This window comes from Scomber japonicus, chromosome 19 (genome assembly GCF_027409825.1).
Source record: "Scomber japonicus isolate fScoJap1 chromosome 19, fScoJap1.pri, whole genome shotgun sequence".
NCBI lineage: Eukaryota > Metazoa > Chordata > Actinopteri > Scombriformes > Scombridae > Scomber > Scomber japonicus.
In genome coordinates, this window is record NC_070596.1 from 20,613,696 (window position 1) to 20,640,682 (window position 26,987).

The 26,987-nt window shown below is 38.7% G+C and overlaps 1 protein-coding gene across 1 annotated transcript; it reads right to left on the reverse strand.

Annotated features, from left to right (window-relative positions):
- Positions 1-73: 73 nt before the first annotated feature.
- On the reverse strand, positions 74-26,350 carry aff1 (AF4/FMR2 family, member 1). Its single transcript, XM_053340157.1, has 19 exons — positions 26,150-26,350; positions 20,974-21,094; positions 19,542-20,393; positions 16,726-16,767; positions 12,002-12,088; positions 10,878-10,911; positions 9,392-9,449; positions 8,851-8,992; positions 7,717-8,757; positions 7,548-7,636; positions 7,185-7,410; positions 6,937-7,031; positions 5,816-5,879; positions 5,587-5,723; positions 5,367-5,438; positions 4,515-4,608; positions 4,358-4,401; positions 4,026-4,258; positions 74-2,879 (listed from the first exon to the last, which is right to left on the reverse strand). The coding sequence occupies exons 1-19, from the start codon at positions 26,203-26,205 to the stop codon at positions 2,755-2,757; spliced, it is 3,612 nt and encodes a 1,203-aa protein (XP_053196132.1). The 5' UTR covers positions 26,206-26,350; the 3' UTR covers positions 74-2,754.
- Positions 26,351-26,987: the final 637 nt, after the last annotated feature.

The following is a 26,987-nucleotide window of genomic DNA, read 5'->3' on the forward strand; positions in this document are numbered from 1 at the left end:
TTACTGCCAAAAACAAAAAATGTGTAATTCTTGTTTTCTTTGTGAAAAATAAAAAAGTAAAAAAAACAACAAATTCATTTCCAGTGTTTATTCATCTCTGTACACTGCAACACAAATTCTTTACATACTTCACAAAAGGAAAAAACACATCCTTCAAAAAGCCTTTTTGAACATTTTTTTTTCCAGTAAATAATTATTTGGACATGAAGAAGAAGTGTAAACTTGTTGCAGAGTAGCTCATAAACAAAGCACCAACGACCGAGGATGATGGAAATAAAGCCACAGGTTGGAAGACACGAGACAAAAAGAAACACATTTACTATTTATTAACTACTTAATGAATGTCAAATGCCAAAATTTGCAGTTTTTAACTCATGTGCAGTGAAGACTTTGTGGTGAGAGACTCTAAAGATCATTTCTATAGCAGCCCGCTGTACTTAAAAATAATCCCTAACGTCATGGCACCAGTGTACTCGCTCCTTACTTAAAAAAATATCACTTTATCATTTATGTGAGAAAATAAAGTTAGGAACACTTTGTGATCCTTCTATAGCCCTTTTATCGCGTAATTGCACGGACACGCCAACTGAATTAGCACAAGCGAAAAATGTCAAAAACCCAATGGCACTCATTTCAAGAAATGCGCTTATTTTTAAATGCGCTAATCCAAACTAATGTTTCTTTTCTTCTTTTCTGGCGTCGTTATTTCATACTGATTCTTTTTTTTGGTATCCCCTTGTGTATCGGCACAAGACCCTGTCATAACAACACCTCACTTAATTTCTGAGCCAACGAAACGCACGCTTTATTGCTTGGATTAAAAGTGACAACAAACGAGAGTACAAGACAAGCACAGTCCTGCCGGTCTTGGGTTTCCTTTCATTCAAAAAGCACACTGAAATGAACTGAAAATACTCAAAGTGCAATTTTTTAATAAGCTTAATAGTTCGGCCATTCATTCTACTTCGTCTAGGAAACAATTTGCAACTGAACAGAAGCATGAGAAACACTTACAGGAAAGCAGCTTATTGGTGCAAAAACACATAAAAGGGAACATAAGTGTAGTTTTCTATCTGTTGAATGACGGTGGTCTTCCCACTAGAATTGAAAAAGTAACTCAAACTGACAAATACGACCAATCGATGAGAACCACTTCTACTACAATACTTAAAGAAAGACGGGTGTAAAAGTTCTCCCTCTTTTTGTTCTTGCATGTTGTTTGATTTTTACTTGAAGGAGAGCGCAAGTGCAAAAATGTATAACAAGATGAGCATAAAAATCAAGTTTGCTTTGGTCTGAACCTACCGGCCACAGCCACAAAAACATGACGGCCAAATCGCCTCCTCTCCCACGAGCCCCAGCTGCAGCCGTCAACCACGAAACCAAAAACAGTGAAACATCAGAAAAACATGAGTCTGAAACATCTTCAGGACGCAAACTAACTTCTTACTGTAGAGGACTTAAGAAATGGTTACATTATGAAATCTGTCCAGGCTTCAGTTCCACCTGATACATGTTGAGAAGAAACGGCCTCTTACAGCCTTTACACGGTCTGAATATGTTGTACCTGCTCTTACTCATTATTCATGAGCAGATTATAAACTGTGTCCACATTCATCTTTGCTTTGAGACAACCTGGATAATATGTATGTAAAATTGTAATATTGTCTTTTGAGGATAAATAAATGTCTCATTAACAGAACATTGTGGGGGTTTTTTTAATTCTTTTTTTTAAGTCTTTCAAACTTGATGTGTATGAGAATTAAATCTGTAAATCTGACTAAACTAATTTGGGAATTGAAAATAGAAATGTCAACCAGGAATTATTAAAGTGACTAAACTGAATAAATGAAATGTGTTTTATTTAATTATTACTTGTTAGTGCTGTTGGACACTCAATTTTTAGCAGCAACAATTTCCCTGTGTTTGATTTATTGCTACTGCTTGCAGTCAAGATTAGATTATGTCACACCTTGTTCTTGTAAAGGAAAAAACACCATTGTGATACCAATATTGTGATGAACTGAAATGTTGAAAAAGAAACCTATTACGGGTGATCCTGACAGTGATTTATGTTTAAGAAAAAAATCTTAATCAAGCCAATCTTTCAGACTGAAACAAGTAAACCTTTTCTCTTTTTAAAGGGATATTAAATAAAACTGTGTGGTGATATTTTTCAGACATAATTCAATGATTCAAGAGCCTTTTCTAGGTATTTTCATTCAGGCTTAATCAGAAGTCTGAGTTACAAATCATATTAGCAACATCATTAACAAAAGTTGTGATGGTAACAATAATAAATAAGATCTGTGTCGGTGCTTGGACCACCATAAACACGTGATAAAGCTGAGTGGAATCGTAGAGCCACTAAACGGCACTGTTGGTTATATTTCATGTGTTTCCATCTGAATTTAGTTAAAAGACTCCTCAATAAAGCCCCGTCGATGACATCACTTCATAAATGAAAAGGAAGGCGTGTTAAATCTAGCGAGGCACCAGATGCAACCTGCTTTTTGTGCCAGAGAAAAAAAGAGAAACAGAGAGAGAGAGACAAAAAATGAAACAAAAGAACAAACAAGTGCGAAACTCCACAGACCCGAGACGACATCTGTGTCTCCCTTTTTGACGAGATGAGTTCAGGTCCAGGTGAAATTAGAAAAAAAACACAGCCGGCAGATGTAGTAACCAGGTGTTGAGAGACGGTGTCAGCGTCAGGTGGTCTGAAGGCATCTAGTGGGAGGAGCAGGCTGTTGGTCACTTTACCTTTTGGCTGTCCAGCCGCAGCCAGTGGACACCTTGTCTTGTGTAACGGACCACAGAGCTCATAGTTGATGTTAGACTCAATGGGCCCATCATAGTGTCCAGCTCCGTCAGCAAACCTGAAACATACACAAATAATACAACATCAGTGATCTACTCCTCTTAGCAGCACCAACCACTGATTATTAGTTATCAGGATTTTTCATCAACTGTCTTTATAATTATTAAACCAACTTAGTGACTTTTTAGGACCCTTTTTTCACCTTTCTGAAAAAGTGTCCAGTGACAACTCAGGTGACACTTCAGCAGATTTTCTACCAATAAAGATGCTATTTGTAAAACTCATAATGTAAAAAATAATAATACTTTTTCCCACTTTGAATCCTGTGTTAATTGCTTATTTATCTCTTATTATATGACACATATTTCATAAAATCAGTGTTTTTATATCATTACGTCTTTTACTGTAAAATAGTCTCAAATGTTTGCTCATAATGTGCTCATAGACATTTACAAAGGTTCATCCAATCAAACATGACTTTGTATAAGTAGCCAGGCACACTGGACATATAAAAGTGCATGTCACTATTCGTGAGTCATAGTAGCTAACAGAGCAATATGAACAAAGACAGGATGTTTTGATATCAGTGAGCAAAAACTCTGTTTTCATTCCCAGAACAATGAGGATGAGCGTCAATTCACTGAAAACTATCGTTCTTATCTTAAATGAATATTATCTAAAATAACATAATATCTAATATCTTAAAAATAACAGCTGATGACACAGTTAAGTTTTAGCTTAACTTCATTTTCTTAACTTTCATTTTTTTAAATCCTGTGTGTGTGTGTGTGTGTGTGTGTGTGTGTGTGTGTGTGTGTGTGTGTGTGTGTATATATACGGGTTTAAGGAGGAAGCTGAATGACATCTCACAAATTTCCTCAAGTTGTGACAAGGGGGAAAAAAAGTGTGAGGAAAATTAATTTCCTGTCTGCCACAGAGATTAAGAGATAAAACCAGAAATCGAGTCATTTCTGATTTTCTGTTTTTTATGCTTCATAAGAAAACATTTTATTAGGGATCTAATGCTAAATCTATTTAATTCAAATTTAAACCAGTGCCTTTTTGTCTTGAATTTAAATGCACCTTAATTATTTGGAGGGTGACAGCGAAAAATCCATTTCATATTGAAGCTGTGCCACCATAAATATAGAAAGGAGATCAGCTGTGAGCTTTAGCCACACGTTCCTTTCTCATCCACTCTTACCGCTGCCTTTGTGTGCCAGCTCCTCCGCCTGCTCCCAGATGTCATGAGCGCTCAGGAATAACGTAGTGATGTTGACGTAAGTGAATGCCACTTGTTCAATGGCCTGAGGAACTGCCACAGTGCTGCCAACAGGGCCCACGACCAACCCGCTGCGGCTGAAGCCAGGACCTGAGCTGGTGGATGTGCTGGCTGGAGACGACATGCTGGGCGTAGGGGACGGGGTGTCTATGCCTCTAAAAGGAAAAACAGGAAAGAAAAGAAGAGAGGGTTAAAAGGAAGCTAAACTTGTGAGAGCTTAAAGCGATATACAGTAACATACAAAGCAGACTTACTTTAATGTGTAGACAGAAGGATCCTGTGTTGCCTGAGCAGAGTTCTGAAAAAAGTCCCAATTTAAACAAAAATAAATATTAACTCTAACCTTTCTCCATCAGCACAACAATTTAATTAAAAAACTAGCAATAATTGTGGTTAAAACTTCATACTTACATTGAAGTGATCAGTGAGGGTCTTTGAATACTTTAGTGCAGTTTTGTATTTGTGTTGAAACATGGCCATCTGCAGGAGAGACTGGCACTTCAAACTAAAAGACACAAATGTTATTAAAGACTCAATGATTCATAATTCACATGACTCATGAAGGAAAAAAAATAGCAAGTTAAACATACTGCATGTTGTTGTACTGGTACCTACTGCATGTAATGACAATAAAACTGAATCACATGCTAATCTGAAGCTTCCCAGGCACTCAAGCAAACATTTTTTTCTTTTATATACTCTCCAATTTAAACTATCTCAGGTGTGTGTCAGAAATAATGATGTATTGTCATCTTGAACAATTGTGTTGTCTTGTTTTAAAAAGGTTGGAGTTAGGGTTAGGGTTATGTGCTGCTTTTTGTATCTTTTTCAGCAAGATAGGTAGCAACTGTTTCTACTCCACAGATAAAGCTATAAAACTGTTTTACAGTATAAATCCAATATACTGAACTGATTCACACATTTAGAAATGAACATTAAAATAAACAGTTTGTACTGCCCATTGAAATAAATGCTATCAGAGGTAACTCACACAAACAACAAGCTGCATTGCTGTTTTCAATGCAATACACTACAATTAACAACATTACAACCATAGAGCCTCCACAATGACCACAGCGTTAAATCATTAACATCAACATATCTCTGACATGAATAAAATCAAACCCCATGCTGCCCCCATTGTCTGCCCTCTTTACACAAGCTTAAAATCCAAACTAAATCAGTAATCAGTGATCACTAATGTTAGGAGCATCTTATCAGACATGTTATAAAAGAGCACAACAATCATCGTTTACACCTTACCATAAGGCTAAAAAGTCCTTTTCTGCAGGCGGAGCAGAGGGGTCCACTGTGTTTTTAAGTTTCAGTACAAACCTATGAGAGTGGAAAATACAGTAAGAATAATACAGGAATCATGTTATAGCTTGACATTTTATATAAGCTGCAGTCTATGTGCCTATATGTAAACTAATCATTCCAAACATCTGCTAGTAGTACAGAAAATACAGAAGTTTGTTCATACTTGAGAAGTTCTACAGTCTCTGCAAACATAGTGTATGAAGACATTGAAATCTGTGGATCTTTTTCCATGGCAATGCCGCTCTCAACGAAGTACATGGCCGCATCCAGGTAGTTGAAAGCTTTACTGAGTTTATCCGTCTATAGGCAGAGAGAAACAAACATGGAACATTTGGTTAAGTTACATATATTACTATTTAAACTATTTTTAAAAACAAACTAAAGAGACCTACCTCTGCATCTGCTTTGTGTTTCAGTCTTTTGGCCTCCTTTATGTAATGCTTCACTGGATAGTGCCTGTAGGTGAGAGAAGCAGTGACTAACAACAATATGACTAACGATTTATAACACAATGAAAACTGTCATCATGAAACAAAGTACGCGATACACTGAATAAACACCCAGAAATGTTGCTTTGTTTTCCGTGGACATTTTGAGTTTTAATAAGCTTTAATAATCAGTTACTGAAAAAACTTAAACCTAAAAAAGATTAATCATGGTATGTCAACATACCATGGCATACTTCAGTGTTTAAGCTGCACGTTTAACAATCTCAGCTTTAACAAAAAACTGTCAAGACGACTGAATGAATTATCAAATCTTCACCATCTGACTTCTTCTATCCCACACTTATACTTCCACCTCACCGTTCCTTAAAACAATCATCCATCAACTCACCAGCTTTGTCAGGTTTTCTGCCATTTGGTTGAACATTTGAGAAATTGCAGGCTGCTTTCAATTTCATTGACATTCAATAACAGCAACATAATTATAACTGCATACTGACTCTGGAGTTAAAAATGTGCCTAATAGAGAACAGCAGTGATCTCTACACTGGCGTTGCCTTGAGTCTGATTATATTGATTTGAACACAAACAGTTAAAATGTATTTATAGCTAAACCCTTCAAAGAAAGTTGAGGAGAGAGAGGTCACACAGGAGATAATTCATTGAGCAGCTCAGTGTGAAGAACTGCTCTAAAGTTATTATAGCAACACCTATTAAATTATATTTTCACTTATAGGCATGGAAACATTTCATCATCTTTCTGAATATGAAAGCCGTTCTACCCCCTACTGCACACAGCAGGAGTGCTGTTCTTCTATATTCCCATTAGGTGGCAGCATGAAGCACTGAACTTTGTTTTCAAAGGTTGGAGAACACTGCTACAAACGACACTGTCATATATACGTCTGGAAAGATCTGAGGATTTTTACCCCCCAGGAGAAAAAGTCTGGAAACATAAGAAGTATTGCACTTTCAGCTAGGTCGAGACAAAGGAGGGCTTTGAGGGGACACAAATAAAAAACTGTGATTTAGAACACCTTAACAGCGGCTACAGTAATGAATCTTACCTGTCATCAAATCTGAGTAAAGGCCTGGTGGTCACAGTTTCCCTGGTGGACTGTGAAGATGATGGTGGGACGGGAAGGCTTCTCTTTGGGGGCTTCTGTGAGCATTACAAGGCAGACATTTGGTTAAAATCTAAATAGCTTCCACTGTTCATGTCATAATTGTACTGAAAAGGTTAATAAATAACCCTTCTTAACCAGCAACAATCCCTAACATCTAAGGAAAAGAAGGTGCATAGGGTGAGGTTTACCTTTTCAACGTGTGAGCTTTGTGTGTGTTTTCCGCTGCTCTTCCTGTGCTTGTTAGAGTCTTTTCTCTTTACAGTCTCTTTACTGGACTCCTGGGTCTCCCCAGTAGGCCGTTTGTGTATCTTTGAGTCTTTATTTGTGTCTTTGGGTGTTTGAGTCTTCTGCAAATGTACAGGGTTTTTCTTGGCCTTCTTTCGCTCCTGCTCCTCTGTTGGATTGCTGGAACTTCTGTAAGATGAGAAGATCAGAGAGCTTGTTTGAGCTGATTAAACTGGACTGAAGGGACTGAACTAAAAAAGGTTAATGTTATCTAAAATAAATGAGATAAATAAATGACTGGGATAGCTCTGATTTAGTGGACCTACTCCAGTTTGATGGAAGCATTAGTTGATGAGGTATTCTTGTTATCCAGTCTCAGTTTTTTCCTGGGAAGAGTTTTATTGTCTACCTCAACCTAGAAGACATCAAATCACACATTAAAACAAAAAACAGGACTTTCACCATGCACATATATGTAACTCTTATATTTCTCACATTTTGAGGTATACTCTTTTTGCTGGTTTTGGTGTGTTTGTGTGTTGTAGAAGCATCGCCGCCGCCGCCCCCTCCTTCTTGCTCTACGACCAGGGCTGGTCTCTTTGTATTGCTGGGTATCCTTTGGTGAGTGCCTGAGGTCTGGGGGACTCTTGAGAGCAGACTTAGATCAATCTTCACCAGCAGGGATCTAGGAGGCCTACAGGGGTCCCGAGAACCTTTGGCAGCATGCCCGGTCTTTTCTGAGTGCTTGTGGGTTGCAGGGCATGAAGTTTTGTGAGGCATCTTCTGGCAGATGGTTTCTGTTTTGGGTATGGTACAACTGATTCTGACTGCAGGGGCCGGAAACAGCTGGTCAGGCTGAGCAGGCTGAGAAGGACTTGGAGTGGGGCAGGAGCAGGGGTTAGGGTACCTCACACCGCAAGATGGACAATGACTGTGTGGGACTGGCGTGACGTCAGGTCGCGGCGGCTCTGATTCGGCCTTTCGCTTGTCAAGTGAGGTGTGTTTAGAAGTCCTCTTACTGTCTCTTTTAGTGTCACTGCTAACCTTAATTTTCTTGCAATGACCCGTTTTCGTTTTCACCTTGGGTCTATCTGTGAAACACGGGTCTTTGTCTCGTGTGGCTACAACTTCCTCAGTTTTCACAATGAGAGCTGTTTCAGTGTGATCTGAACACGCTGCCTTCACTGGTTTGGAGGGGTGTGTGTTGCCCGAAAGTTTCCTGGAAGTGGTACAGCTGTTAAGTTCAACAGAGGGGGCTTTTTGGCTACTTTTCGGGTAATAGTCACGCTGAGAGCTTTCACTGCACTGCTGGGGTTTGGGAAGGTTGTCTTTTTGGCGAGAAGAAAGCAGAGGTTTAGACTCCCTGCTGGGGTCGATCACCTCCACACTTGAGTGCTTGGAGCTGTGAGTGGGCTGTAGCTGTTTGTGCGCCGGGCTCTCAGGGACATCTTGGCTTTCAGTGCTGGAGTTCTGCTGGCTGGACCTGATCCAGTTTCCTAACTGCCAGTCACCGTGGGTCACTGCTGGAGCATCAGGCTATAAATAGACACAAATTATGATTTTTTTTAAAAAAAAGAAAAGAGGAAGAGTAACCACTTCATTCAATATGTGCACCAAGCCGCAAATTACCTCCATTTTAACTGAGCTGCTCAGTAGGGGCTGAGGCAGCTCCTCAGTGGCACTTTCGCTGTCCGACTCTGATCTTGAGCTACTCTCTGAGTCACTGGAGCTTGCAGACTCTACCCCGCTGGAATGTGCTGCTTCAAATGAACTATAGCACAAATACAGAACAAGAAAACACCACAATTATATTACACGGTAGTATTACTCCTATAATTGAGTCATTAACTTTGTGGCCTGCATGCTATTAGATGTGTTGGTAAACACTACACTGAGTAAATACAGTGAATCATATTCTTCTGGTGTAGCTGAGGGGTGCGGGTGTTTAAATGTGTCTATGTAGAAATGAATGGGATGATGTTGTTACGATTTTAGCATCTAATTATCAAAATGCTTCAGTAAAAGAAAAAAAAAACAACAACTTTATTTTAAACAACCTTTGTGGCCATTTGAGTACAGATTTCTGAGTTTACAAGGTAAACTTGAAGACTTCCATTATATCTTGAAGTTAAAAAAAGAAAGAAACGTTTTAAAGATCCGTGTCACTTACAATGAGGAGCTCTTCTGGTTGAGATGGGATGGACGTGTAGAAGAGTAGTCAATATTTTCTAGAAAGAAACAACAGAGAAAACAAACATTAAATAGAACTACAGTACATGTTACTGTAAAAAAGTGATGCGCTCAAGAGTCATTTGTTTTTATCATTCATCATTTATCATTTCCTGGTAGATTCAACATTATATCCGTTTTAGAAAGTGAGTCGGGTTGCGCCAGAGAGAGTGGTGGAAGCATCAGAGGAGTGCATGCATCACCAAAGGTGGATTTTTAAAACATCTGCCAGCTAATAAAAACATGCCGATGCCAATAATCTGAAAAATAAAATGATCTCGGCCGATTATTGGTTTGGTCAATAATCAGTCGACCTCTTATCCATTTCAACATAAAATCTAAAGGAAACAAAAACAGATGATTTAGAGTCACATCTCCTGCAGCAGAGATTGTACAACATTAGCAGTTCTTTATTACTTTCCGAAAGTCCTGAATCAATATTATTCATGTGAAGAAGATCACACTGGTGTTTCACTGCTATGATCCAGTAGGTTTGTAGTCACTGAGCATTATTATAGTAACACAGTAACCAGAATATTTTCTTAGTATTTTCTAAACTACTGACCTTCCTAAATTCCACATCTCTTGCACAAAAAACTCATTTTCTTGCTCAATGTGTGTTGATAAAACATACACTTGAGACATGCTCTTTTTGTCATGCTTAGATTAGCCAAAGCAGCTGAAATACGTACTATATAAACATTAGGGAGATAATAACTGCTCAGACAAACAGTATCACTTGATAGACGATGAAATTTGCTTTGTGAAAGTTTAATACTGTACTGACTGAATGACTGACTGACATGTGTTTGATTTTTATAGTTTGTCTCAATACAATTATGGTGGTAATAGAAAATGATTTGAAAATGCACAACAAAACATGAGCTTTTGTTATTAGATTGCACTGTATACCATTTGTCTAGTCAATAGGTAAATATATTCAGTGATTAACAGTAGCAGTACTGACTGAGAAAGGAGAGAAAGAAAATGTGCTGAAAAGGGTAAAAGAGGTGAATGAAGATAAAGGAATGTAAAGAACATAATACATGTTATATCAGTGAAAGAAAAGGATAGAAATTAGTAAGAGTTTACTATTCCTCTCCTCTACATGTTCATAGTTTGGTCTTTGCTGAGGTTAATTTGAGAGAAAATTGTAGGGTTGTTTCTCCCCTCTAGCATTTTGTGGCCAGTTTGCAGAATAGGCCACAGGGGTTGTAAAAGTTGCCATGGAAACATTGCTTTGAAGAAAAAAAAGGAAAACATAAAACAGAGGCTATCGGAGAGGAGAGGAGAGAAGAGATTGAGGTCACATCAATGATGGTGCAGTAACATAACTTCTATTTAACTATTTGGGTTTTTTAACTTATCATTTATTATCATCCTTGTCATCTGCTGCATTTCTACTGCTTCATTCACTCGTTACTCACTTTGTCCTGCGCATGAAGAGACGTGTCCTGCTTCCTGTGAGGACAGAGAAAAAGAAACTTTAATCTGGGTCACACTTCTGCATGATTAAGATGTACATTTGATCTACATTTATACCAAACTACAACAGGCATATGCTTCAAAACTTAAGAATTATTAGTTATAGCCTTATAACCTGATTATTTTGCTGATCTTAGAGCTTCAGCACAAGTGAGGTGGTGAAGCTTTTGTCCTGTGTGTGGTGTGCAGAAAAAGGCCACAGGGTTTTTAAAAAGGATTGATCTCTTATGGAGGATAATCAAAATTCATGACAATCTGCTGGTTACATTATAAGATAATGAATTTCATGTGTAAAATTAGACAATTTGACCTGATAGTGGTGCAAGAGAAAAGCTCAGTGTCCAAAATAGAAATTTGAAAGGTTACAGGAAAGTTCAAGGGGTCAGCGAACAACATCCTCTATGTACCATGAGTATTGAAAGCAAACGTAATCAAAATTCATTCATATGCGTTTCCTTTTCTTGTGAACAATAGCTGACCAATTGACCTCAGGATGACCACTAGTTGGTGCCTCATTAAGCATCCAAAACCGAAAGTGTTCATCCTTCGGGAAGCATGTATGTTCTCAGTAAATGATCTGATAATGAAGGAAAGCTGCAGTGTTGCTGGCAGACTGGTTCTGGCACCAGAGCCAACACACACCTGCCAGTGATTATCTTTTCACCACAGAAATGAATGCTTTCTTTTGCAAAATAAGACAAGGACGTGCACTTAAGAGACTAGTTATTTGCAAAGCAGTCACTTGAGTTTGGTAACTTCATGAAAGCATGGCATTAGCTTCAGTTGAAATAAATGCTCCTCATGCCTTTTAAATTGTGGGTACAAATTAAGTGTTTTGAATTGAATTGAATTGAATTGAAAAAGCACTGGGTTAGTGTGGGTGTCACAAGAGTCAGGATTTAGTCGTCTAGCTCTCATACAGTGGCCTGCTAAAGGTAAGCTAAAGCTGCAGGGCAGGTTTTGCAAGAAGATTAGTGTAACTAAGAGCTACCCCCTCTTGTGTACATACAGGCAGTGAACATAAATCAAGACACACTTTAATTATTTACACCCTTTAAGCTCGTACCTTAGCTGGGAGAGGGGACTTGGAGGGTTCTTCTGTGAAAGGTGTGTGTATAGTTGTCAGGAGAGGAGGCCATGAGTGGGTCATTTCCTACAAAGAGAAAAAAAAAAGTGTGATATTTGTTAATGAACCCATTAAGTCAAGCATAGACACAAAACATGCAGTGCTCAATATTAAATAAAAATCGATGCACTTTCAATGGAGTCTGTCCTGTCCAGTAAAGACTAGATTCCAGTTTAAGTGTCCCCGCATGTATTTTAGATAAAGTACCGGTTTCTCTTTCTTTAAAACTTGAAGAACCAAAGCAATAACAAATATGAATATTCTTGTAACTTTAGTGTAAAAAAATGTTTTCCAGAAATCATGGAATGTAATTATATCTCATTTTACTGTGTAACGCATCATGATTTGTATACACACACTAACTGTACTTTTTTATACATTATTGGCATTTTGTGAAGTGCTCCTGGCACAGACACAGACTCTTGTGTCTTCAACTCAATATAAAGCATTCAAACATCATCAGTCACTGTTGGACACAGTAGAATCAGGAAGATGCATGATCTGAGCAACACATGATTGTTCGTTGTTGTTGCCTCCTGGAATTTTCATGCAGTATTTTCACTTTACCAGGAATAACACAGTAAACAAATGCAGTCTGTGAAGTCTTCTTTGAATTAACAAGAAGAGAATAGTACAAAATGATGAGCCAAGCAAAACAGTGATGTTCTCTGAATGCACATCACTCAGCCTGGAGCCTAACAGGCATTTTCCCCCACACACAATCATGGGAAGGGGAGTGACTATAAAACAGTGGAAACATCTTTATGAGTGTTGCAACCCCATGAAATGACTCGTTGCAGTATCAGAATTTGATCCGTTTGTTCCAATAACATTTGGAAAGTCTAGAAGAGCCACACAATTCAATTATTTTGTCCCCATTCAAGTTAGTGGAGGGCTAAACTGGCTCGGCATGTGCAAGTCTCTGGTGCTCATGTTCTATGGACCCAATGATCAGGAAGCATGAACAACATCTGGGTAATATCTTTCCAGTATGAAGTGGTGTCCTGTGCCAATGAGCAAAATGCATAGGAAGGGACAGAGCCCCGCCTCCAACGCTGTATCTAGTTCTCTTTGTATATTCATGATATAGCTAGCAGGCTACATAACGAGGTTCGTTGTTTCCATCGGCCAGTGAAGACAGTGAAGAGTTTCTGGTCTCCGACTGAAATCACATCTTATCTTTTTATTAATGTCTAGTTTCTCTTCTGGTCTTTACTTTGATTTTTCTGTTTTTTACTAGGTGCTATAATAGTTACTAAAACTAGTTTTTACAGAGACAGATTATCAACTGACAGTATCTAAAATATATGTTCAGTAAAAAGCGAAAGCTAGAGTAGACTGATATACTGAGAAATGTCCAACTATATAAATATATTTGGCCTACTGCCACTGCTATTGGTTCTTATTGTTGATTTATTAGTGTTATCGGTGCAATTATGTGCAGGTAGAGCTAACATCAAGCAATCAAAATGATTATTTAATTCTGAGGTGGTTGGGTTGAAAAAGTGAATTATTGTGCTTTACATTGTGTTTTTATTTTTATTAATTTACCACTAGACATGTGTGACACCTTTCAGCAGTTGGGCCCTGCGAAGGAAAAGTTAGCTATCTCATATGCTAAAAAAAAAAAAAAAAAACCTGCATTGATAGAAGAAGAATCAAGATGATGGTGAGGAAGATGATGGAATTGGGGATTAAGTCTGGAGTGTTAAGTCTGGAGAGTCTGAAGTGACAGCTAAATTACTGCTTTGGAAAATGTGGAGTCACAGTAAGTAATATTTCTTTGGGGATTTGCAATAACTGTCATGACTTTCTCTTGCTGAGTAATCAAACAATGTATGGCATGGAGTGATGTGAGTTTTAGGTGAATGCTCTCAGGCCGGGCTGTTTATAATGGTTGTGATCTGAAAAAATGACTTACTGACCGTCATTTTAACTACTGTATCGTATAGCCAAGCTCCCAACAGATAAATCAAGTGCTGCAGAGATACTATGGAAATCTATAGCCTTGGGGACATACGTCAGACTCTATGTTGGGGTGAGGAGGGGTTAAGGGGGCAACAGGTGTTCATGAGTGCTGCTGCTTCGAGTGAAAGATGTTTTCAATGACTCTGTACAGCTATTGTTAGAATATGTTGGTCTGTGGGTAGAGCATGCGTTATAGGCAGTGAAATTGAAAACAGACGGAGTAACGTCAGGCTACTAGCTTGCCAGACTGAAAAGGTCTCCTCTATGTAATCTTCCTCCAAAAAATGTTCACTGCAAACCCTGGAAACAGTGCCCATCAGAGGGCTCTCCCTCTCTCTTTAGTGCCACGGCCAGTTCAACAGTACTGTTTTCCATTTCAGCATTAGTTTACAGAAATGCATTGTTTTAACCTTAGGTGACTCATTTATACATGCAGGGTTGATAAAACAGTGGACTCCTTTTTGTCTTCTTTTATGCCAGTCTCCATTTTTCACGATCTCTACCACTGTATCTGTAGTGAACTCATCCAGTCCAACCAACACTTACATCACATGTTATACTACTGCAAGATGGAGGTTTCTCTTTTCTCTTATATGTTTATATTTGTCATGTGTGTTACATCATTGTTAATCAGAGTGGAAATCCTTTTAGGAAATCGTGTTAACTCCACTGACTGCTTCATATCCACTCTCCTTGCAGAAGAGGATCATGCCACTGTAATTTCCATTAATGTCAGCCGCCAACAAGAAGACACAGAGAGGAAGACATCACTAAAACTTATGATTGATGAGTAGGAAACCTGGTCTTAGGAATCTTGACTAGGTCTGGATTCCGATTTGATATAATGAAATAAATCCTTTGCATATCATAATTAAAACAAAAAATACCAAGCAGACAGAACGAGTGAACTTTAACTTTGAACACAGCGCATTATTTGCACTAGCCAAACCGGTTCTAGCATCCCCGAAACATGTTTCATGAGCAAACATTTCAAGAGTTTTACTGAGAATTGTGCAAAAAATACCCCAAACAGTACCAGCATTGTAACAGCATAAACAAGTTGCGGTTAAGTGGGCTCGGAAGAGAATAGCAAGAATCTTTCAAGGAAACAGACGAGCAACAACCAAACCTCCAATTTCAACGTTGGGGTGGATATTATTATCAAAATGTAACATTAATCTGACTTGAATAACATGGAAAAGTCAAAGCATGTGGTGGCACTCTTGTAGGCAAAGAACAAGAAAGTTAAAGGGCACAGCAGCATCAGAAAAAGACCTACGTGGCTCAGTCAGAAAGCATAGATTGTTGGTTTGGTGTGATAGTGTGGGGAATAAGTTCCTTAAAACACATCCAAGCCTCTGATACGATTTCAAGAATGTCTAATAAATTAAGCATCATTTATATTTAAAAATGTTAAAAGTTTGAAATGAAACAGTTTTTTTTTTATATTTGATTGCGTGACCTGCAAAATACCATGGCCTTGTTTTAGCATATTTGGGATGAGGTTAACAGAGCTGTTGGCAGTGACACGGTGCAGCTGCGCAGTATTCAGCTGCAAATGCAATCATTTCCACATAAATCTCCATTATTACACCGACATCAATCATCTTGTTTAGTCCATACCCAGATGAATCCAGGCTGTTCTGAAGGCCAAAAGAGGAACGATATACACCGGGTACCTAACTGATAACTCTTTGTAAATTAAACAGTCAGTTAAATTTATATATAGCGCCTTTCACAAATAAATATAGTTAGTTTACTGAAAGCTACAACATGCTGCTAGATCATTTCAAAAATAATATTATAAAAACATTACCCAGGGATTGGAATGATTGCGAAAATAGTTAAGGAATAAAAATGATATAGCAGTCTTAGTCTTCGAACTTTTTCATTGGCACACGCATTGATCTTCGGAGACTCATTAGAGCTGTGAAGTGAGTGCACAATTGAAAATACACAGAAACACAGAGATAAAGAAAACAATGTTGATCCAGAAGAGACAAAAAGCTGGAGAAAAGTCTGTTTTTCTCAGAAGTTTCTCAAGTTCACAGACTCGTTGGGCAACTAGAAGTATGCATGTATTTAAAAAAAAGGCAACATGTGTGCAGCTTAATTTTGTCATATCAGCTACAACCTGCACTCTGATAGATAACAGGATGCTCTAAACCCTGTTAAAGATAAGTAAATCATTTCCCGAATATGGGCCTTTGCACTCTCATTTACTGCCCCATCACAGCTGTAATGAAGTTTGCTGCTGTTAGGTCAAAACGACTTTGCTGTTGTGTGTTGTTGCATACACTAGCTCCCAACCATATGGACTTGGCATTTTGGGTTCAGGGAGGAGGAGTGGGGGGGGGGGGGGGGGGGTCATGAGAATTATTTTTAAACTCTTTATTTCCAAAGACAAATAATTCAGAGCTCAACAATTTAAAGTCTAATGGTTTTTATAATACGCCATAATATGAGTTTCCAGGAGATATCGGTATAAAGAATATATTTAGAACAAAAATCTCACAACATACAGAGAAATACAATGCTGCTTTGGTGGGCTACGTATGTGTGAGTCAGTAATCATGTATATTTGTGTAAACAGCAACTGGTTAAGATGTTGTAAACTTAAATGTCAGATGTAAATACTGTAATCTGTTGTCATGCATTACATGATTCAAATGGGAAAAAGACACAGCTGGTCTTACCCTCAAGATGTCCTCCACACACTGAGCTTCATTTGTTCTTGTCTGCAGAAAGGAAACAAATAATAATAAATGTCTGAAAAACAGTGAAAGTCCTGGTTGCAATTATAAAATGAAGACTAAACATGGGAGGATTGGTTGAGGAGTTCATGTTTTTGGAACATTTATGGTATGTGCCTGGGTAAAAAAAAAAAACTGCCTTTATCCCTTATCCCCGGTAACATCTCAGGTTGTTTGTTATTGATTGAAGTACATATGGTCCTCGCTAATATAGACTCATAGGGGCACATCTTTCCTGAGTAAGGGTATCACCATTTGCACTAAAAGAGAATTTATCTTATCCAGGTGGCTAACCTGTTGGTATGGTGAGTAGGGTGTTTAAGTACAGTAAAGTAGAACATCACATTTGACATAAACAATGAGAAATGTTCTTGTTATCTTCTTAATGGCAAATATTTAAATATTTTTAAAAAAAACAACCCTGTGTGCACATAGAGAATTTTATATTCTGCCGTCACTCCCCCACGCAGGGATGGAAAAGGGGTAGACAAAACATTAGAAAAATCTTTCCGCCCTTTCAGCATCACCATGAGCTACAACTACAAACACAACAGTGTATGAGTGACGCAATATGCAGTATCAGGGAGCAGCGTAGGCCGACCCAGCGTCCGATAAACAGTCTGTGTGTGAATGAGTCAACAGGCTGCAGTTGGGTTTGTTTTCAGGCCTCTTTCAGTGTTTACTTCTGAATGGACAGTGTTTGAGATAAGGTCAGTGAATGGGCCCCCAGAGTAGTTATGTAAGTTGGTGACAAAGCTCATTTATTGTTATGCTGAGACCAGGGGTTAAGTTATCAGAGGCAGCTAGACGGGTCAAATACACACACACACACACACACACACACAAAACACAAACCACAGGCTACACACCACATATGCCTACACCATACTACGCACCTGAGTTAGACATGACACAACACGCTATTATGTTAACAGGAAAGTGGCACTCAAGTGTAAAACAATACTTCCCAGGACGACAACAAAACTTCCAACGCACTTCTGAAACGCTGCTACGTTTTCTAAAATGCACATTGCATTTTGAGAGATTTGAATACCATCAGTCAGTGTGTTGTTGGTGTACAAGGAAGTCTGCTCTCTGACCAGTGACAGATTTGTTGGGAATAAAATGCAACTGGAATCATGTTATGCACAACTGCTGAATAAATGATCACAAAAGCTGCTTCATGTCACTCAACGCCGCTTATCAATCAAACAAAGCGAACTGTGCTCATTTTCAAGTTGTGCCAACCAGGGAGGCGTGCTTTGAATGCAACACTTCACCAGAGCACATCGGGAACTGATCAAACTCTGTATCCAAGAACCCTTAAAATGGGCAAAACGATGTAATATCAGCCAGACTTTCTTGTAGATTATTCTTGGCAAATGAGAGCAAGTGCAAGTTTTCCCTTTTGTATCAAGCAGGAAAAAAAAGGTGTAACATGATGTGTTGAGTTAATTTGCCTTCCGTGATGTCACACGTGCTACAATTTGACTATTGCACATGCACACACTGCGATGTCAGTGCTGAAACGACAGATCAGCTCTCCTCTTCTTAGCAGAGAAAACTGCAGCTTATTCAGCCCGGCTGTGCTGCTGGGTGTGTGTGTGTGTGAGTGTGTGTGTGTGTGTGTGTGTGTGTGTGTGTGCAGGTGCAACGGTTGTGTGTGTGGTTGTGACAGAAAACCGATGAATCGAGTTTAACTGGAGTTCAGCCAAATTCTTCAAAACAAAGAAAGTCAAAGATCCTTTTAAACGCCTGAACAGTCAAGCAGAAATATCAAAACTATGAAGAGATTTCAGAGAACATCCCGAGATCAGCAGACGTACAATCCTCTTAGCCCGTAGTTCACTTTAATCAAAGCTTAGACAACAGCGTTGAGAAATAGTTAATAAGTAGGACCTCGCTTGTCCCCACAGTCACTGGAAGTTCTGCACACGAGATTCTGTAGCACGTGTTATATTTCAAGATAATTACGTACTATACATCACAATATTTATGTTACAGGGGAGGAAAATATCAGGGCTGCAACTCATGATTGTTTTTAGGGTTTACGGTTTCACAAAATGTTAGAGCACAAGGGTGATGTCATTAAATGTTTTGTTTTGTTCGACAAAACGCCAAAATATTCAATTAACTATTATTACTATTAATGTGTCCAGTACTTGCTTTTATGACCAAATTCTTGCAAAACTAATGACACTCACATCAGATGCAGCTGTACTTTGTGTTTAGTGCTAATGTTATATATCAAATGAAAGAGTACGCTCTAAATTAAAGAATACATACTAGACCTGCCATATGTGTAAGGTGCCTTGAGATGACTTTTGTTATGATTTGGCTCTATATAAATAAAGTTTGAATGATTGATTGATTCAACCTGCTGAGTATCAGCTTGTTAACATTGTCACTGTGAGAATGTGAGCATGCTGATGTTAGCATTTACTTCAAAACACAGCGGCTCCAATTTACAGCCTCACGCAGCTGCTAGTTTAATATTGTCGTTATCATTGTATTGCAAACAAGTACAAGACCACTATGGTTTAATGTCAATGTGAAGCCTGTTGAGTGGCCACAGAGAGCCCAGAATTAGACGTCAGCTTTTCATTTGATCCTTCTGCTGTTTTATTAATATTTTTCCGCCATTAATGTATCTGGTCGCTATTTAGTGCTACCATCTCATCTTACAACCGATATTACATGTAGAAATCATATCATATCGTATCATATTACACTTATGAGATCTAAAATAATGTACTTACCTCCAAAAACTGTGGCAGTATCTTTGTTTTGCCCAGGTCAGGTTTGTTGACCGTTATCTCTGGTAGAGGTACATATGGCTCTGGTGAAGGCTTGAGCTCAGGTGACTCGTTGACCACCTGGTCCTGGCCATCCATGGGCCGCACATACGCTGTTGGCTTCTGGGTCATGACTACGCTGGGCTGCTTAGACGACTGGAGTGGAGGGAAGGTCTGCGAGGGTAGCGTGTTACCCTTGTTGGCTTGAGGCAGAGATGCATCTTTAGGGGACTGCTTAAGATTTAATGTTGAAACATCCATGGTGCTGGCAGAAGGGTGATCGGTGGACCCTTGAAGAAGATGGAAATCAAAGGTGTCCTTAGTGTCCGTGTCTTTGGGCTCTGTGTTATTGTGGTCACTGGAATGTAGGAAGGGTTGCGGTTTAGCATCAGGAGCCTGAGCAGACATTTCCTGAGGAAGGCTGACATGCTCCCTGAGATCTGAGAAGGACTCACTCTTCTTTTGTTGATGTGTTGAGTGGCTGAGATGACTGTGGTTAAAGGAAGCCTTTGACAAAGTGGATGAATGTCCATGGTGGTTGGGAGAAGCAGACGCAGTTGACGCCCTAGTGGGCTGAGAGGAGTAGCTGTTACTAGAGGGACCTGTTTGGCTTTGGTTGGACATGTAATGGGCCTGGTTATGGAATGGAGGTTTGGCTGATTTATCTGGGTTTGGGTGACCTTGATCTGACTGTGAGAAGGTTACATAAGTAGGAACGGGTAAGGGCTCAATGGTTAAAGGACTGGGATGATTCACATCTTCATAATTGCCCAGCATCCTCTGGATTCGATTGGAAAGCTCGTCCCCTTTGTTTGTCTAAAAAAAGAAAACAGAAAAAAGAAACACAAAAACTAATTTTACCATTTTAACTATGGACAGAAATAATATGACATGTTGGAATAACTTGAATTTGTTTTTGTTTCTCTCTGGCTGGAGGTGCAGGTGAAGTGAATCCATAGACTAATAACAGCACTCACATTTCAGTCTCCAGAAAGTAGTTCTGTATACAGCATAAAGCCATTTCTAAACATAACTACCGTGAACATGTCAGACTGTGCAACTGTGTGACTCACTGATGTGTTTTTAATCATTCTTGGACTTCAGCACAGCGGAATATAATATGCCAGGCTTTGGAAACATACATAATACTTGTAAGCAGTATGAGTTCACTGTTGATTTGGCTGTGCACATGAGGTTTGTTGACAATAAGAAGAAATACGGAAAAATTGCAGACCATATCCTTTAAAGCATGACACATCCATCTAATGTTACAGTGGTGATATCAATGGGTCAAATCCAACTCTGAAATATAAATCAAAATCAACGCTACATGACTACCTTTAACTCCACATATAAATCAAACTATATATATAAATACATATACATGAGTCCTTACTTTGTACGGTTCTCCAAAAAGTGGCACATTGTCAGGGTTGAGTTCTTTGGCTTGGCTTGTTTCTTGGATCCTCTGTTCCCAAGCTTGGCGGCGAAGAAGATTCCTCTCCTCATTGTTTACACTGTTAAACATTACATAGAAAGAACACGTGTTAAATGAACACTGCATGTATAAGTGTATCATGTTCACTGGGTCACTAAATGTATTTAAATGCTTAAAAAGGATCAATATTGTTGCCTGAAATGCTAAAATGTCCAACCATCAAACTAAGACTGCTGACATGCTCCATTACTAAAGAAGTGAGTGTGACTTTAATAAAGCCAGTTTCTTAAGTCAGTATTTTACATTTCTTTTGTATTTTCTATTCATTTGCCTCTATTTTATACACCTATAAACTCTGACTGACCCTTATGATGAAATAAGTTTTGGCTAAAGATACCACAAAATTTAGAGGAAGCCTTTTTATGGCATCTTATCACAGGCGTATTTACCTGAGGGGCTAAGCAGCAGTGTCTAATGGGAGATGGAAGATAGTGCCCATTATATCGAAAGACAAGTGTAATTAGACTCACAGACGCCATGAGGATTCACCAAAACCTTCACATCTGTTCTCTGTAATCCCCAAAGACAACATACAGCCCATATAAACATCAAATGGATAAATATGACTGCTAGTAATCATATGTTGCGAAAAAACCCAATTGTTTACTACAATGAATGATTTTGTAGAACAACAAAAGGCCACATGGAGTCAACCCCTAAGATTAAAATAAACTGACTCTGGACACCCAATCTACAATTGGAAGTTTGTGGTCGTCCTCCCAAAAAAAAAATATAGTGTTGATCATCTTCACTGACAGCAGCCCCAGTGGGCCGTTTCCATGGCAACAAGTGGAGCAGCACAGATTTGGGATTAAGCCAAACAGATGAGCACTTACTCATTAACCCTGAGAGACCCAGCATAGACCCATTTTTGTCTTTTTTTAAGAGGGGGGGGGCAGGGGATTTTAGGGAGAGACAGCAGGCAGCAGCTTGACAGTATATGACACATAGAAGCTGGGAGCCTTAAGATTAATGTGAGATGCTCAGCACTGTGTGTCAAGTTTTTCCAGTCATAAATCTGCTATAAACCTTGGGGTTTGGTTTACCGCCTATTCAATTTTGAAAGTTTAGAGAGTATAAGTGCTTAGAGCATTATAGTGGAAGTATGTGATGCCATTCCCAAGCTCAATGATGGTTCATACATTGTTGCAGCAATTTTTGAGATGATACCATTTGTTACACTGATTTGGTGCAAATTTTAACCATTTTTGACAGCTCGAAAATGGATACAAATTCCCTATATACCACATTAAGAAAGCAATAACTTGAGGAACATTAAAAAAAAACACACAGGAAACAACTTGATTTGGTATCAATAGCTTCTAAGAATTGCACTTCTGTTTTGGAAACTGGTCAGAAACCTCCCCTCTTGTAGTCAAAATACCTTTGAAAGCCAAACATCCTCTCAATGCTGTAGGTCTCTTGTTTGTGGTTGTAAAGTATCATGAGACTGTGATTATCCTAGACACCACAATAGGTCATTTTATACAGTGAGGTCAACTTTGCAAAAAATGTTTTTTTAAAAATGGCCTCACTACAATGAAATGGCTACTGTGGAGACAAACATCATCATACATGAATACAATTGGGCTCAGTGAATCCTGAAGAGTCTCAGCTCTCCATTCATACCCAATTTATACAATTATAAGACTGTTTAGACAACCCAGTATGTAGAAATACACCATTTTTAGAATAGTTGTAAAATATTAGTATATGTTGCATGCAAAAAGAAAAGGCATGGGATGTGGATAAAGTGGGCATGTCTGTAAATGGGGGACTTGTGGGTAACCATGGAAGGATTTTCATTCAGATATCATGAGCTGAGAGGCTGGTTTTTTCCTTGTCAAAATTGACCCTAACTTTGGGGTGTTGTTTAGTCCCTTCCCGACAAGCTGGCATGACACGGTTGGTACCAGTGGATGCCTCAGGTCATCCAGTTTCATCTGATACCAGTATCACTATAGCAAGCCTGCTACAGCCTGTGAAAGATGGTAATGTCGGCCGAGGTCTCTGGGGGTTAATGTACCAGAGAGGCCAGGCCAAAATACTGGACAGCACTCTCACACACATACAAAGGTCCTACATCAGTATTACTCAGATGTTAAAGGAACATACTGTGTCTGTAATAACTTTTTGTGCTAGTCGTCCAAAAACAACCATGAAACAAAGGTTTTTGTAGATTGCTCACATCTATGACTTACCAGTAAAAACAAAAAAAAAGTGATTCATAAGTGCCAGAACGAGTGCTCTACATGAATAATTATAAGCTGCCCCTGAGAATAAAAGCACTGGTTGAATTTATAAGGACGGAAAAAATAAACTGTCCAGAATCAGTACTCACAACTTCCAATGATTTAATCTTAATCGTTAAATAATTAGTTACATCTGCATGAAAACAATATTTAACAGGAGGGCTCAACATTTACCCGTCTGGACTACTGTCAACTATTTTGAGTGGTCTGGCAGCTCTTGTTGGCAGCTTGGCGAGCCATTTTTCCTGACTTTAGTATAATGGTTTCCCAATCACAGATGACAAAACGCCAGATGCTGATTGAATAAAAGGTGAAATGACAAACTGTCCAGATGACAGAATAACCCACGAGAAAAGCAGCTCTGATACCGAAGCAGCCAAACCAGAACTGGAATTAAAAGTAGAATGAAAAAGTATCCTGGCGTTTTTTCACAGAGGTGGAGATTATACAGAAAAAATCCTGCACGACACAACTCCGCGAGTGAGAAAACAAGCTTGCTCATCCAAGAAAGCACATCATTCAGAAAGAAATCAAACATGAGACGACAGGCACTCAATCTGAGGAAACACACCCATATAAGAGCAGGCGGTAACACCACTTCAGGATACGACTCCAGCAAATCAAGCCATCCTGTTAAAAGCCAACATGTTTTAAAATATAAAAAGAAGCCATTGAACCTCAGAGTGGGAGATATCAAAGTCGAGATTGGGTTTCTGCTGGTAGTAAAAATGTAAATGACATGAGGAGCGCGCATTTAAACAACATAATACAATAAGAAATACAAAAAATGATAAACAATGACAATCTCACTCTTTTTTGAGCCATAAACCACCAACACCTTCTAATAAACTTACATCAAAGCGACCAATTATACAGGAGGCACAAATATTCCTAGCCAAGCACCAAACCTCTTATTTATACTAAAAAGTAAGCGATGCGAGTACATGCCAAATTGTATTTTTGACTTCCAATACACAGGAGTGTCACAAGACTGACAGCCGAAAAGAACAAGAAGCAAACTTTTAAACGTTTTAAAATATCAAAAAACCACTTACTCTTCCTACATAGTTCAGCAGCATTACAGGAAGAAGGTGAGAGACTGATCCTGATTCAATATCCCATCTTACACAACCATAGTGTGAGAGAGACATGTTTGGTGCTCTGTAGGGTGTTTTCTGAATACACATCAGTTTTTAATGCTTTAAACAGCTGTAATATTCTTGCAACATATATTTACGCAATCTCCACCAGCAGCAACAAGCTAAGAGCAATAAAATAAAGTTCTACTAACACAAGGAGTCAATTAAGTAAAATGATTAAGTCATTTATCAGGCAAAACATCCTTAAATGAGATGATTGATTCCTTTTTGTGTGTTTTTTAAAAAAGGAATATCTTTGGTTTTGACAATTCAAATAGATGCCTCGGTGGACTCATTACAATCAACACATACATTGCTGATAAAAATAATGATTAATTACAGTCCTTAAATGATAGTGGTGCAAGAGTAACTTTACCATGCAACTAGCTTACAGTCTAATGTCCATAAAAATGTCCACACCGCTGCACGATTTAGTTGATTACTGAGCTCAAAAAGGACCCCTCATATATTTAAAATAAATCTGGGGTTGCAATCATCAACTCTTCTGTTATGAAACTTGCAAATTGGACAGTGAAGGAATCAACTTGCTCTTCACTATTATGTTTGCAAAATTTGTATGCTCTAATTCCCAAATGTTTAGACCTCTCTTGGTTGAAACAAACCAGGCACATGAATGTCAGACAGTATTATTTTATAAGCAGAGATGATAACCAAATATAATATATTATATATATAAATAAATCGGTATAAAGCAACAACACAACCACCACTCTAAATCTATATTCTATGTTTATTTGCCTATAAAACTATAACAATCAAAGACTCACTTCTTTTAGTTGGTCTGCAATGGATGCCAATGATGTCTTTTATGTTGAATGCCTGCTTTAATCTTCATATTGCTCTGACTGACTGGCTGGCCAGCAGTCTAACTAAAATGTTGTGCTGCATTAAGACTAGGAAGCCTGCAGGAAAGTTGAGGCCAGGTCATTAAATGAGTACATGAGCGTTGTTCTGAACATAATGAACATAATCATGCCTTTTTTTTTTAAATAATAAAAAAAAGTTGAAAAGTTGTAGCCAAAAAGACTGAAGTACTGCAGGAGTAGTCAGCAGCACACTGGGAAACACAGTTCATCTCAGGTTACATGTTGATGTTACTGAATGGTTAGCTTTTCAGTCACCATTTTCTGTCTGTTTATATGATAATATTTAATATTTAGTTCAATTACATGAGTAGACAGTCAGTCACAGCTGACAAAAAAACAAACAAAATCGAAATTAAGTGTCAAAAACCACTGAAACTACAATGTGCATTGGTATAGGCGTAACATTTGCTTAAAAAAATAGCATGTGAAGGTTAATTTACGTAAAATATCTGATATAAACACAGCAGCCTGGATGACCAGCTGGTAGAAATCACAGCAGCCTGCTCTTTCCAGCTGATTCCACCCCCAACCCGAACTGCTTATCCAGCTAAAACCCTGCATGTCTGTCACTTTTTTTTTAACCATAAAACACACACTCACTCGCACACACAGACTCACTCACACACATAATTAACCAAACCGAGACTACCTCCACTGCTGCTACTTTCACATACTTTCAATAGGTTTCAAACTTTTACTTTTCGGGACGCGTCAGGCTAATTAACATGAACGTCAGGCTGCGGAGCTAACCATAGCGCCCCGCTGCTAGCAGCTAGCCCCGGCTGGGTCTGCCTACCTCGGCTGGGATGCCATGGTCGTGCGCCTCTCACAACAACCAAAGTTGGTTGTCATGTGTTTCTGACAGTCCTCACCAAGGTGTTCTCCTCACTTGGTCACATTGTTTACCGGTGAGGGTGATGTGTTAGATTAAAAAAATGACTGTCAGACGGCCGTAGTTAGATAGTTGTCTGCTAATGGTTGGTGTTGCAGTGGTCCAGTCTCTCTCTCTCCGTCTGTCTCGCTGCTTACTGGATTGTTCTATTCTGTTCAGCCGTCCGGGGACCGAGCTCTACTTTATACACTCAATACAGCTCGAACTTCACAAGAAAACACTTCTAAATCACTCAAGTCAGTTTTTTAAGCGTAACTATAACAAACACCTCCACTGAGTGCTTTAATATGACCTGTTTCCCCTTCCTTATTACAGTTTAGCCTAACTTTACTCTAATACCCCTGCGTGACAGACATGGTACAGTCAAGTGTGTTTAGATATGTTTGTTTTACTACAGAGTGGAGGTGATTAAAGGAGGAGCTCACTATTTTTTTTCAAGTCTGTCTTAAAACAACAATCATATACTCAAATGAACATTGAAGCCATAATCATACTGGACGTTAGAAGATAATTTATATACTTACAGTAAGTAATGGGGCCAAAATCCACAGTCCTCTCTCAGTGTATAAAAGTTAATCTGAAGTTAATATGAAGCATCATTTAAATTAGTCAAATCAAGTGGATATCTTTTAACATTACAGTCTTTTTTAATGCCAAAGTCCTCCCTCTTTGTCACCCTACTACACTTCCACTGCAGCTCAATAAGAAAACAGTCCAAAGAAACATAAAGGGAATTTAAAGC

Excerpts from the sequence above, each read along its gene's own strand:
- aff1 (XM_053340157.1), bottom strand. The coding sequence starts at position 26,205 with ATGACAACCAACTTTGGTTGTTGTGAGAGGCGCACGACCATGGCATCC. Across the intron at positions 16,768-19,541 it reads TACTGCCACAGTTTTTGGAG|ACAAGAACAAATGAAGCTCA; the intron begins GTAAGTACATTA and ends TCCTTTCTGCAG. Across the intron at positions 5,724-5,815 it reads AACACAAAGCAGATGCAGAG|ACGGATAAACTCAGTAAAGC; the intron begins GTAGGTCTCTTT and ends CTCTGCCTATAG.